Below are 13,253 nucleotides of genomic sequence, written 5' to 3'. Positions count from 1 at the left end.
CATAAACAGTCCCTCACCATCTTTCCTGTAGGCCCCCTTTAGGTACTGGAAGGCCACAATTAGATCTCCTCAGAGCCTTCTCTTCTCCAGGCTGAACAATCGTAACTCTCTCAGCCTGTCCTCATAGGAGAGGTGCTCCAGCCCTCTGATCAACTTCATGGCCCTCCTCTGGACTCATTCCAGCAGCTCCATGTCCTTCTTGTACTGGGGACCCCATTTCTTTTTATTTGTCTCTGCTGAATTCCTTATCCACTGAGTGGTCCATCCATCAAATCCATGTCTCTCCAATTTAGAGGCAAGGATGTCGTGCAGAACAGTGTCAAATGCTTCACATAAAGCCAGGTAGATGACGTTAGTTCATCTTCTCTTATCCGCCAACGCTGTAATCCCATTGTAGAAGGTCACCAAATTTGTTAGCCACAATTTGCCATGCTGGCTGTCACCAATCACCTCCCGATTTTCCATGTGCCTTAGCATAGTTTCCAGGAGGATCTACTCCATGATGCTGCCGGGTTCAGAGGTGAGACTGACTGGCTTGTAGTTTCCCGGGTCTTCCCTTTTCCCTTCCTAAAAATGGGGACTATATTTCCCTTTTCCAGTCAGTGGGACCTTCACTGAACTGCCAGGACTTTTCAAATATGATGGAGAGTGGCTTAGCTACTTCATCCACCGGTCCCTCAGGACCTGCGGATGCATCTCATCAAGTCCCACGGACTTGTGCACCTTCAGGTTCCTTAGATATTCTCGAAGCTGATCTTCTCCTATAGTGGGTGGTTCTTCATTCTCCCAATTGCTGCCTTTGCTTTTTGCAATTTGGGCAGTGTGGTTCAAGCTCTTGCTGGTGAAGACTGGGGCAAAGAAGTCGTTGAGTACCTCAGCCTTCTTCATATCCTGGTTGACCAGGTCTCCCGTTTTCCTTCCAGAGAGGGCCCACATTTTGCCTAGTCTTCCTTTTGTCACTGATGTACCTATAGAAGCTTTTCTTGTTGCCCTTGATGTCCCTGGCCAGATTTAATTCTGTTAGGGCTTTGACTTTCCTAACCTGATCCCTGGCTGTTCGGACAGTTTCTCTGTATTCCTCCCAGGCTACCTGCCCTTGCTGCTGCCCTGTGTAATACTTCTTGATACTCTTCAGACTTCTCCTGGCCATATCACTGGTGCCTATGTGAAACATTTACAAATGTTTGCAGCTTTGGACCCCATAATAATCTCAGTTCTAAAAGTAGTTTATATTAATGGCAACTTTTTAGGGTGAGACCTTGATTTAGTGTGCGTAAGACTATAAAATTACCTGCATTTACAGAGGCTGTTGGAAGTTGCTTGGGAGAAATAGGTCCCATGGATTTCTCCACCATAGCTCTTCAGCGTGCTGAAAATGCACTCAATTCTAAAGCAGTGAACTTATTTGAAGATAGAAAACTTCAGTGGGTCTTCATAATGTTAACTCAAATAAATACTGCTTTAACGGATAATTGGTGAGTATACTTACTTTAGTTCAAAGCTTAATAGGAGCCATTAAGTTGTACTTTGTTCAAATCACCTCAGAGTAACACTCTTAAAGTGTTATTAACACCTGTTAATGTCCAACCATGTGCTTTTTCAAGGCTCAGATTACTTATCCAGTCCATCTTAGATGTTTCCTAGAAATTCTCTAGTTGGACTTGAACCAGAGAGTATCTTCTGTGCTGCAGAGGATAGCAGTGCTGTGGAGTAAATACTGAGGCTTTGCTTTATAACAAAATATGCAATGGCATATCCTAGTCCAAAATTTTCTGATTTGATGTGCACATTGTTAGATTGTGGGATTATTTGTCTTGTATGTTTATAAAGGTGATTTTGAAAAGAAAATATCTGAATGAAATTAATAATAATGATGTTCTGTATGTTATTCTTTCAGTATTGATGTTAGAGCTGCTGCTGTTTCCTGTTTAAAAAACATATTAGCCACCAAGTCTGGCAGTGAATTTTGGGAAGTTTATAAAAATAAAGCTGATCCCATGTTAATCTATCTACAGCCTTTCAGAATGTCTAGGAAAAAGGTACTTCTTCTGATATGCCTTATTTATATGGCATTTGGGGTAGAGAAAACATAAGAATATATATTTTTTAAAAAGTAAATTTGAAAATATTTTTGAGATACACTGTGATGAATGCAAAATTTGGAATTTTCATCAGTCTGATTGCAAATGTGATTGCTTTTGTATATCTGTTTCTCCTTACTGTTTCAGCATTTGCATCTTCTTCACATAGGAAGTTACCAATTTGACATTCAAAAGCCATGTGCTTTCGTTATTAGACAGTTTTTGATTACCTCTTTGGTGTTCTAATACATTCTTTCTCAGGATTCCAATATCAATTGATGCAAAAACGTAGTGGAAAATAGATCTGAAAAAAAGGTGCATAGTTATCCATAAATGAGATATTTCCTCATTTTTCAAACTTTTGATTTCTAACCTAAACGTGATGTCTAATGTGGCCTTACTGATACTATCAGTAAAATTTTATTTTTAATACTTTCAGATTTCCTTGGAAAACTTTACATTTACATGAACAAAATTGATATTGTCAGTTAGTTAAAGCACAGTTAATATTTAATGTTTTAATCTGCGCAGATTGCAGTATGTTTTTTTAAATGCCGTAGAAATTGTTTATATTTGCAACATATATATTTTCCTTCTAGTTTTTTGTAGTACCTGCTAATGATACAGAGACTCCTTTAGAAACTTTGGATGACACAAACCTGTGGATTCCTCTGGGAGAAAGTCATGAGACCTGGATCAAGCGCCTGACTAGTTCAATACTGGACAGTGGAGGTGTACAAAATGAAGTTCTCCAGTTAATGAAGTCGCTATGTGAGGTGAGCTTAATTATATGTATGTATATGTATATGCGCTGTGATGCACAAGATTATGTGATTACTCATCTTCATAGCAAATAGTAATTTCTACTATTAAGTTACTACTTTTTCTTAACAGTAATTCAGATCCTTTGTAGTCAGATATTGCGGATATCCATAAAATACACTGTTGAAATACAAGATTTGAGAGATAATTGTAAACACAGATGAACTTTATATGACTACTTTAACTGAATGCCAGCATAGCCCTATTGAGTGCTTTACTTTTTTCATATTACATGTTCTTTCTCAAGCATTACATGTTTGTTTGAGTAGTTGTCAGTTTGGTTGTAACCTGAGAAAGAAGGGCTTTTGGTTCTTTTTCTCAGCAGCTGCTGTGCATGATTGTTTTCTAGGTGAAAACAGACTTGTGTCAAACTTTGCTTCCATACCTGATTCACGATATCCTTCTTCATGACTCAGATGAATCTTGGAGAAATCTTTTGTCAGTTCATATCCAGAAGTTTTTTACAGCCTGTTGCAGATTTGCCACATCTAGTAGATCTACTACGCCACCAAATTCTGATTCAGGTAATGTCATAATATTTTTGTTTCAGCTGAAAGAGGGATTCTGGTTGTGAAAAAATTATCTTCTGACATCAAACATATGATGCACACTTGTAGGCAGACAGAATTTTAGAAGCTTCTGTCCAATTGTTTGATCTTTTCAGTGGAGATACCAATGATTTTGAAGCTGTTCATTGGCAGTACCCAAGTAGTTTCTTCTGTATAGGTTCTTTCCTTATTCACAACTGGATAATGTTTATTATTTGCTGAATTTAGATGTGATCCAATGTTGTGTGCTGCAGGACTGGGTCTTGGACTGTCTCTTAAAATGACTTATCAGAGTTGAAATACTCCTTACTCAAACAAGAGCAATTAAAGGCAGTTTTCACCTGGATTTTCCCCTTGGAAAAAAGACTAAGCCTTGCTTTGGCTTCTGCCTGATGTTTATAATGGTCTCCCTGTACATTCAGAAGATCTCTTCCATTCCAGCAGAATGAAAGGAAGTTGTAACCAAAAGAACTGCAGCTGAGTATGAGTAATGCAGTAAGTTCCATTAAAACAAAGCACCTTCTAATCAAGCTGACTGATTTAGATTGTGGTTGAAGGTAGCAGAAATCTGTGTAAAAAAATAAGATCTTTGTTATTAAACTATGGGAACGGTCCATACGCTTATTTTCAGAAGTTCACATCATGTATTTATTTTATTTGTGCATGTCCCTTAACACAAATACAGTGACTTCAGGTTAATATTTTTTGTGCAGTAGCTTCTCTGCTACTTCCAACTCCCTTCTTCAGTGACAAATCACCAAAGGAATGAGTCTGTACAATGTCTTGCAGTCTCTTTACAGGCGAGTCATGCAAGCTTCAGGTTGCCAGAGAAGTAAAGGAACATTTTGTATTGCAGTTTGTACTAAGAGTGGTGAAAATAAGGTTAATGATACTAGGTGTATTTTAAGGTACTTTTTGTAGATGCTGACTAGCCTGGCCAGAAAGACTAGACCAGTATTTCACATTTTTGAAGTCAGGTAACAAGCTGTTCCAACAATCCAGATATTTTTATTATTGTCCCACTTTGTAAGATAGAAAAGGATTAACAATTTCCTATTTTCTTCCTGTAACCAGCCAGGGAAACTGTTGCACAAATTTATGCTCAGATGTACAGAGTAAACCAAAATGTTCCGTGAAAAATATGAAGGGATTTTTCTAAGTTTAATAAACTTACAGTTCAGTGATACCAATGAGGAAATGCGAGAGGCCTCCTCAAACATTGTGATTCTATGCAAGGGACCTTACTTGAGGCAATAAAAGCAAAATAAAGGACATGTAAAAGCTTTAAATGGAGTTCTTCAGATGAAAAACTGTCCTGGTACAAAGAAAAAAATAAATACATGAAGTAGCACACAGCTTGTTGTCTGTGTAGTTGTTTACAGATAAACTGAAGGCGCACTAGCCAACAGAGCAAAGATATGTTAATTCCAGAGTTGGGATGATAGAACATCAGCAGTATTCAAAACAAAATTTTTAAACATCTGGTGATGACCAGTTTCTTCAAGGAAAATCTCTTACCCTATCAAAATGAGGAGAAAAATCTTCCTAGAAAACCTAGATAAATGTCGTTCCAATCCATCAGGATCCGAACTGTGGCAAAGACCAAGCAGTTAGACATGAGAGAGTTGAGTGCTTCTGAACAAGAGTCTTCCTGTTGATCCGTTTTGACATGCAAGTTCTAGGAATTGGCTGTTTATTTTGGCAATTTAAAGCATAATTTGTGTGAACGTCATGTCAATCACGGCTCTGCCTGAGAAACCAAACCTAATCATAAATTACCAACTGCTTGACAAGAGTCAGACCCACCAAACTAAAAATGAAGAACATTTTGGACTTCGTGCATGTCAGTCTGGCCGGAATCATGTCTCAGTTGAATCTATTATTTTGCAGAAGAGGTAATTTTTTTTTTTAATGAATCTTTCAAAATAGATGTTCAGTTATTTCTCCTTAGGATTTAGAATTTCTATCTGATGTAATGAAAAAGAGACATCATTTTCATTTTCTGTCTGTAAGCTTGTTAGCAAGTGAGTATGAACACCATGCTGACAGCTTATAGTTACCATTGTAGTAATTTGTTCAGCAAATCCTGAAGAATAACTTTTTTCTTCCAATTTTCTTGCCAGTGCCTTTTCTTTCCCCTGACTCATTAATATCTTCTAGTATCCAAATATAATTTGGTCAGAAATTTTCAATTATTCATCTGATCAAATTCTGGAGGAGGAAGTAGCAATCTCTGGGGGTCATTGACTGTACAGTGCTGACAGAATGGACTCTGCCGACGATACACTATGTCTGCATTTGCAAGCAGTGCAGTGTGTGGAGACGGATCTGGAGAGTAAAATGTCATGGTGTGTTAGAAACTGAGAGTTAGATGTCCCCACTGCATGTCTTTTTAACGTTAAGCATGTGGGAGATGACCTGTAAATGAGGAGTTGGTGTTCCTTCTTTGGTAGCAGTGGAAAGTAAGCATTGTGCATTTCTGTTGGAACACAAGAAATACCCAGATACTTCTTTTTTTTTTTATGTGGCTTTTGCTTTCTTTAGGAGAAATTTCTGGTTCTGCATCTTACTGTAGTAGTAATCAAGCCTTTGCTTATGTTTTCCCAATTTCTTACTTCTTGTAATATATAAATTAAAAATCTACAGAAAAATGAAAAAAATATTAACCCAATGACCAGAACACAACTTGTAGACATCTGATTTATTTATTTTTTTTTAATCCAAAAGCAAGGCATGGAAATATAAATTCTTTAAAAGTATGTGTCTGTGAGATACGGGGTTTTGTATAAGGATACACACTCTACAAAATCTACAGTAAAGCTACTAGTATTTATTTCTGTGGCTTTGGAATAACTTTATATGGCTCAAGCCCAAGGGAAGAGGTCAGTTATGGAGCTTTGTGCAGTGGTATTGGATCAGCTCTGAATTCTATAAGAAGAATTATTAATGCGAAGATAATTTGATAAAGCTGCAGTATAAACTACTCTAATGTCAATAACATCATATAAGGAGGGGAAATACATTTTGTGACAAACTATTAATTTAATTTTGGAAATACCATCCAAGGAAGTTTTTTAGTTATTGAGTACAAAATACACCTTTTCATTTTGTAAATGGATATGTTATGACAAAAGTTCATTATATTCTTTCCTTTGAAATATACATTCCAGAGCAAGAAACCCATAATTTTAGAAGTTTGGATAAAGTATCTCGTCGAGCCATGCTTGCTGTTGTTGATTACTTAAGAAGACAAAAGAGGTAAATTATAGCTTTCCAAAATGTTGCTTTAATTTAATTATGACTGCTCTAAGATCTGTTACCACTCTAAATTAAGGAAGAGTGATGTGGTAGAGAACATGTCAGTTAAAAGAATGAAGACATATTAGTGACCTTGAATTTCTTACAGAAGTGATATGGCTAGCCTTAAAGAGTTCTGACTATGCTGAAGGAGTTTTTTGAAAACTTTTTGTCTGATAAACTTTTTGTGATACGGGTTTTGGGGAAGCTAAGATAAAGTTAGCCTTTGGAAGGCTTTATAGTTGGACTGGATTTATTTTGTTCAATGTTAGAAGGTCTGTTACAGCAATATTAAAGTTTATATTTAATCAGATCTGTTTCAGGTACAGTTTTTGATGACAGCTTCTGGCTAGATCTGAATTATCTTGAGGTTGCTATAGCAGCACAGTCTTGTGCTGCTCACTTCACGGCCCTGCTCTATGCAGAAATCTACGCGGACAAAATGAACATAGACAAACAGCAGGAAAGGTACAAAGCTTGAGCAATGCAGTTTCTTGACATTTCTGGTAAAATGGATCATGTTTTGTGTGTCCCAGGAGTGTTTTGTTACATGAAAAGTCAAGGAAACTTAAAAAATCCTTAGTTGTGTGTATTGACCTGGAGAATGTTTTTACCAGTCTAGTTTGCTAGCTGTGACACACTCAAAACAGTGTTGTTTTGACTTCTAGCCAGAAAGTTTTCTTAGTAGTGTGTGTTCTGGAGAAGCTTCACTGAAGCTAATGTTTCTGAATACCAAAATGTATTGAATCACTTTCTAAACTGAACACTTTTCTGATTCTATTTCTCATGATTAATAGTGTACTAGTGGTTAAATTAAAGCCAGAAGTGAATCAAGGGGAGAAAGAAACCATGGAATGATGACCAGAATTGTGTGGGTACAGGTGAATGAATGATCCTTGTAGAAGGAGTTTTCTTCTATAAGACAGTTATCTTTGTCTTCTGGTCTAGCAAGATCAAAATATGGAACTTAAAGTTTACTAGCTTCATTTTGGCGACAAATAACTCTAAGACAGTAAATGTATAACAAAAGTATGGTTGTAAGCATATATATCATGTAGTTGCTTTTATTCTTTCCCAGAAATGCCTCAGGCATTTACAAAAGCAATTTGATTTAATAAAAGATTAGACATTACGAGGTGGATTTTTTTCTCTGAAAAACCACCTTGATGTTGAAATCCCTTGATGTTGATATTCTCAGTTCAGCTGATCACTTTGTCATTCTGGTGGAGAGCCATTTTGAATAACCTGGGGATATGACAGGCCTGATCTTGCATTTGCTGTTTGTGCCCCTTTCTTCTTAAGTGTTGTTTCAGAATTTCTTTAGTTCTTTGTGTGAAATTTCATTTAACTTTACTGCTTGAAACATTTCTTTTAGGTCATCTTTTAAAGCAGCTAAGAGTTTGACATTTGAAGAAGAAAGCCAAAAAACAACTATTACTGTTTTGAATGAAAAAAGTAAAGAAGAAACTGGCATAAGTTTACAGGTATGTGTGTGTGCTTCATAATCTGAAAACAAACCTTTTCATGTAATTACAACAGTAGGTTTCATCTGAGCTGAAGGCAGATCTAGTTGAACTTCAAAATCTGTATTTGAAAGTTCTTCTCGTGCTCTAATTCAAAGTGAACTCTGGCCTTGCCGAACAAGTTAAGTTGAATATTTGTTCACCTGAAACACAAATTAACTGGCAAATTTTAAATCGCAGCAAAGCAGACTTTGTTCCCCAAAAGAACTGACCTCGTGGTGGTGACCAGCCAAGTATTTTTCAGTTTATTTTGTCAGAGATACGTTCATTAAAAATCAGCAAGTAGTGTAGCAAGTTGTAATAATCAAAACCACAGTAGCAGTATCTCCTGCAAGTTTGTTTGATACATAAAATCTGATTGAGTACCCTTGTTTAAGTTACTTCTTTCCATAGTTTTTTATTCCAGAACTGTGCTTGCATATCTTTAAAATGCATTGCTTAGCTGCTATGTCTGATGCTCATTCAGTACTACTGCCTTTTGCTTTTCAACCAGTCCACCCAAGGCCCAGTGCTGTTTTTTTAATAACTTAGCAGAGAAGTTAGGTGATGAGGAGTGATGATAGCAGGCTCAGATACTGCATAAAGGAAAATTAAGCAATGATAACAACATGTTACATGGAAGGACTTGTATTTATAAACTTACATGCTATGTATCAAACTCACTTGAACTGGTTCCAAAAGAGGTGATTCTTCACTTTATGGTGCATGTTCTAGGACCTTCTCATGGACATATATAGAAGCATTGGAGAACCTGACAGTCTCTATGGCTGTGGTGGAGGAAGAATGTTACAGCCATTAGCACGGTATAATTTATTGATGTTCTTATATTCTTTGAAGTTATTGCTTTCATTTATTAGTAAGGAACTTAAATTGAAAATTTCTTGTTAACTTAAAACAGGATAAGAACATATGAGCATGAAGCAGTATGGGAGAAAGCCCTTGTAACATATGACCTTGAGGCAAGTCTCTCTCCTCCTACTCGCCAGGCAGGAATCATAGAGGTAATTTTATTTTGTAACAGGAAATTAATGTAGGAATTGATAGCCATTGTACTGAGAGTCATTTGTAGTAAAGGGAAAATTGTTTTAGAATTAAATGACATCTCTTTGGTCATCAAGTCCAGCCCACTGTCATAGGCATCCAAACTGCATAATATAAGACAACTCGATGTTTGTCCTAAAAACATTAAGGCTTCTAGTCCTCTTGTCACTCACCCACAATCCCTATCTTGGGTAATGAATCTTATGAAATATTTTGAAATAAATACATTCGATTTTATACATAATTTGGCCAGCTCCTAAAATTGCAGGATATAAAAATAATGTAATTGGTTATTTTTGTCATCTCATTCTTTAAACCTCTCCGTTATGGCAACTATCTCACTGAAACTGTGGTATTTCTGATAAAATAAATAGCATTGGTGTTGTCTGATTTTGATCCCTTAAGCTAAAAAGCAACATATTTTAAAAATGTTTACACCAGTTCTGTAATAACATAGCACAGGTATATCTGTGTTTCCCCTCATTTCATTTTCCTATGGTACTTTTCTTTTCCTACCCCAAATTATTTAGTATCATTGTTAAAATTCCATTGTGTTTCTCCTTAATAATGGCTGCACACATAACCTGGGTAAGTGGTCACAATTATAAAGTCATTACGGTCTTCAAACAGATAGGAGTTCAAGAGTTATAGGAAACTTTTTCAAATCCTCAGCAGGAAAAACAGTTCATTAAGACGTAAAACTAGTTTGGGCTTGCTACCCAGGAATGATGGAATGGAGAAATGTGAGGAGAGAGTTCATTTGAAACGCAACGTGGAAATTTATTTCAAAGAATGCCAGCCACAGTAGTAATGAAACCGTTTTCATGGGGTTGCAGGTATCAATACTGTGATTAGTAGTCTTATTAAACAGTTTTTATCTTGCATAGTGCTGAGTTTAGAAATACTTACAGTTCTGCCTCACCCACAAAGACTTCTTTGTTTCCAAAGGTAAAACAAAGCCTTTTTAAACAAAACGGTTCAGTTTATTAAAGGAGGAAAACCAACTTTCAGTAATTTTGTTAATTCCAGGCTTTGCAGAATTTTGGGCTTTGCCACACTCTTTCCATGTATTTAAAAGGACTAGAACATGAAAACACGGAGTGGTGTGCGGAACTACAGGAAATACGCTACCAGGCAGCATGGAGGAATATGCAGTGGGGCCACATCTCTTCTGTCAAGTAAACCAACTTCCTTTTTTGCTGATTCTTTATGTGAAAGGCAATGGTTTCAGTTCCAAGCAAAAAGATAACATTAGAATATAATTTCTATGAAGCAGGTCACCTAATTTATCTTAATTATTAAATTGAAAAGCAGTTGTCTTCACTTAGACCTGGCTTGTTTGTATGCACATCACTTTTCATTTTCCTGGGAAAATGTATGCAGTTGATTCTTCTTTTTGATTGTTCATACCTATAAACTGAAATTTTCTAATTTTGATTCAGTAGATGTGTCTTAAGTACACATGAGGGATAGATAGTTTTTAATGTTTAATTTATAAGCAAATGGGGAAAATATTACTTGGTAAGCCACAAGAGGTTATCAAGACGTACCTTTGGGTAGGCAAACACCAGTGTTGATTCATGGCTACTCCCTCATAAGGAGTAATCTCCTCTCTTGTGTAGCATTGGATGCCTGGCATTAGTTATTTCATATGACTGGCCAGGATATGGTGTGAACTCTGTCCCTTCCAGTACAGCTACATCCTCGCACATTTTAGGAGGAATACATAATAGATTCACTACATTTTGTTAAAAGCAGAAGTTACATGATGGGGGGGTCTTCAGTAACTCCTTCTACGTTAACTTTTAGTAGTCAGGAGAATGGAGGAGTTTTCTTGTAAGAATCTTACACAGAGATGGATCTGAGAACATTCTCTTGATGTGTTCATTCTCTTCTCCTGCACTGCCCTAAGATTATTGTTTAGAAGCACCTGGAGGACTTCACAGGCGTACCCTGTTGAAAGGCATATGTCATGCCACAATCAGAACAAAGTTCATATAGGTGGGCTCTCTTTGTCCCTGGATTAGGGTCTGCATAAACCTCTTTGGTTATAAACTTCTTAGGCAAATAGAATATTCAGCTTTAATACAGGAGTAGAAAAACATGTAAGATGAAAAGAGAGAGAATGAGATGGCAGGAAAGAGGAGGGTCAAGGAGAAGAAGAAAGTGAAAAGGACAAAGAAGAGAAAATTAAGTTGAACACTATGGGGTTTTTCAGGCTTCCAATTATCTTTATTTTTTCTGAAGTTAATTGTAAAAAATTGTTGATTTTGAAGTTGCATACGTACCGTAATATATATCTTTCCGCATAATACTGAGATTAATTTACGCATAATTTATATAAAATATAAATTATATTTATATTTTAAATTTATATTTTATAAATATAAATTTATATTTTATATTATTTATATAAATTATATTTATATTAAATAATAATTTAATTATTATTCCGCATAATTTACGATTAAATTTTTATTGTGCAGTTGGTTTTGCATCATATTTTTGATACAATCTTGAACATAGTCTCTGTATTCCAAACATTTTGACAATTACTGTTTTTTCTTTGTTTTAAAAGAACAGCTTGAATTTATAAAATGCTAAATTAATTTAAAATTTGAAGTGTTCTTATTTTTATTATGCAAAACAGCAGTCCATCTAACTGCAGAAAATGTAATACTAAAAATACTTATCAAAAAGATAAAATTGAGTTCTTTGTAAGGAAATATAATTTTCCTTTTATGTTACTTTTGTTTTATTTTTAAGAGATGAGACAGAAAGACCAGGGTACCATGAATCATTGTATGATGCTCTTCAGTCTTTACGAGATAAGGAATTCTCTGCTTTCTATGACAGTCTTAAAGATGCCAGGTAACTGTATGCAAATATTCTGCTGTTAGAATGAGAGACAGAGAGTGCGTCTGTGTTTGTAGTCACAAGTTATGTATGAAAGACTATTACAGGGTATTATGGGCTTAGATAAAGACTTACTCATAGAATAGAATTAATACTTCTCGACTGCAACTTCATTTCTAAGTTTTTTTAAGTTAAATTTGTCTTCTGTGCTTATACAATTTGTGTGCTAATTGAAGATACATTTCCTGTAGTGTATACGTCCCTTACTTTGTGGTCCTCTTAAGTGGATTTGACTGCTGACTACTCATCTTTAGTTGTGCTGTCACATAGGCTTTGGAGTTTATATATGCTTACCATGTTTTCATTTATTGACAAAATTAATTTTTTGAATTTTAATGGTAATACAAAATAATTCCAAACTGAATAGTTTTGCTGTTTAAATTCTGTTCACTGTATGGAAATTATGTTGTGGATATTTGAAATTACTTGTGGATATAAAAAAAAATAATTTACTATTTCTCTGTTAAATCCATAGAGTGAATGAAGTCGAAGAGCTGTGCAAAGGCAGTCTTGAGTCTGTTTATTCATTATATCCAACTCTTTGCAGACTACAGCTAATTGGAGAGTTGGAAAATATAGGTCTGCTGTTCTCCAGGTATTTTGTAAAACTTGCTTCATACTCCTTTCTCAGTTTTTAGGATTTTTGGTAATCAAGCCTAGCACAAAAATAAAATTACCTCAACAAATTTTAGTCATGAACGTCTCAAACTTCATCTTAAAAATGATAGGGATTTTAGCTTTACTATGTGAAAATAAATCTAGATTCCCTTTATTTCCAGACTAGATTTATTCATGGTCTAGCTTTAATTATTTGATATTATGCCAATATTATATTTTAAATAATTTTTTTTCTTTCCTGTGTTTTGAGTTCCCTGGTATAATCCAAAGTAGCAGTCGTATCTCCTAGCCTTTGGTTTCCTAAAGTAACTGAGTCATCCTCTTCTAGTTTCATTCTAAAAATGTTTTCCATTTCCTTGATGATACTCATAGATCTACTAGAAAGTTGTTTCAGTTTGAATCACTTC

At 35.5% G+C, this 13,253-nt stretch overlaps 1 protein-coding gene across 1 annotated transcript in view; it reads left to right on the top strand.

The window, feature by feature from the left end:
- ATM (ATM serine/threonine kinase) overlaps nucleotides 1-13,253 on the top strand; it is a 75,889-nt gene that overhangs the window by 39,830 nt on the left and 22,806 nt on the right. Inside the window, exons 34-45 of the mRNA XM_075742270.1 lie at nucleotides 1,304-1,475; nucleotides 1,898-2,039; nucleotides 2,681-2,857; nucleotides 3,253-3,427; nucleotides 6,622-6,709; nucleotides 7,061-7,216; nucleotides 8,124-8,232; nucleotides 8,986-9,074; nucleotides 9,170-9,272; nucleotides 10,342-10,490; nucleotides 12,079-12,183; nucleotides 12,704-12,823. Coding sequence (XP_075598385.1) covers nucleotides 1,304-1,475; nucleotides 1,898-2,039; nucleotides 2,681-2,857; nucleotides 3,253-3,427; nucleotides 6,622-6,709; nucleotides 7,061-7,216; nucleotides 8,124-8,232; nucleotides 8,986-9,074; nucleotides 9,170-9,272; nucleotides 10,342-10,490; nucleotides 12,079-12,183; nucleotides 12,704-12,823 — 1,585 coding nt within the window. The remainder of the gene's footprint in view (nucleotides 1-1,303; nucleotides 1,476-1,897; nucleotides 2,040-2,680; nucleotides 2,858-3,252; nucleotides 3,428-6,621; nucleotides 6,710-7,060; nucleotides 7,217-8,123; nucleotides 8,233-8,985; nucleotides 9,075-9,169; nucleotides 9,273-10,341; nucleotides 10,491-12,078; nucleotides 12,184-12,703; nucleotides 12,824-13,253) is intronic.

The sequence above is a fragment of the Balearica regulorum genome, chromosome 1, assembly GCF_011004875.1.
Source record: "Balearica regulorum gibbericeps isolate bBalReg1 chromosome 1, bBalReg1.pri, whole genome shotgun sequence".
Taxonomy (NCBI): Eukaryota; Metazoa; Chordata; class Aves; order Gruiformes; family Gruidae; genus Balearica; species Balearica regulorum.
Note: the sequence above shows the minus strand (reverse complement) of the source record. Positions and strands in the feature narration are given on the sequence as shown.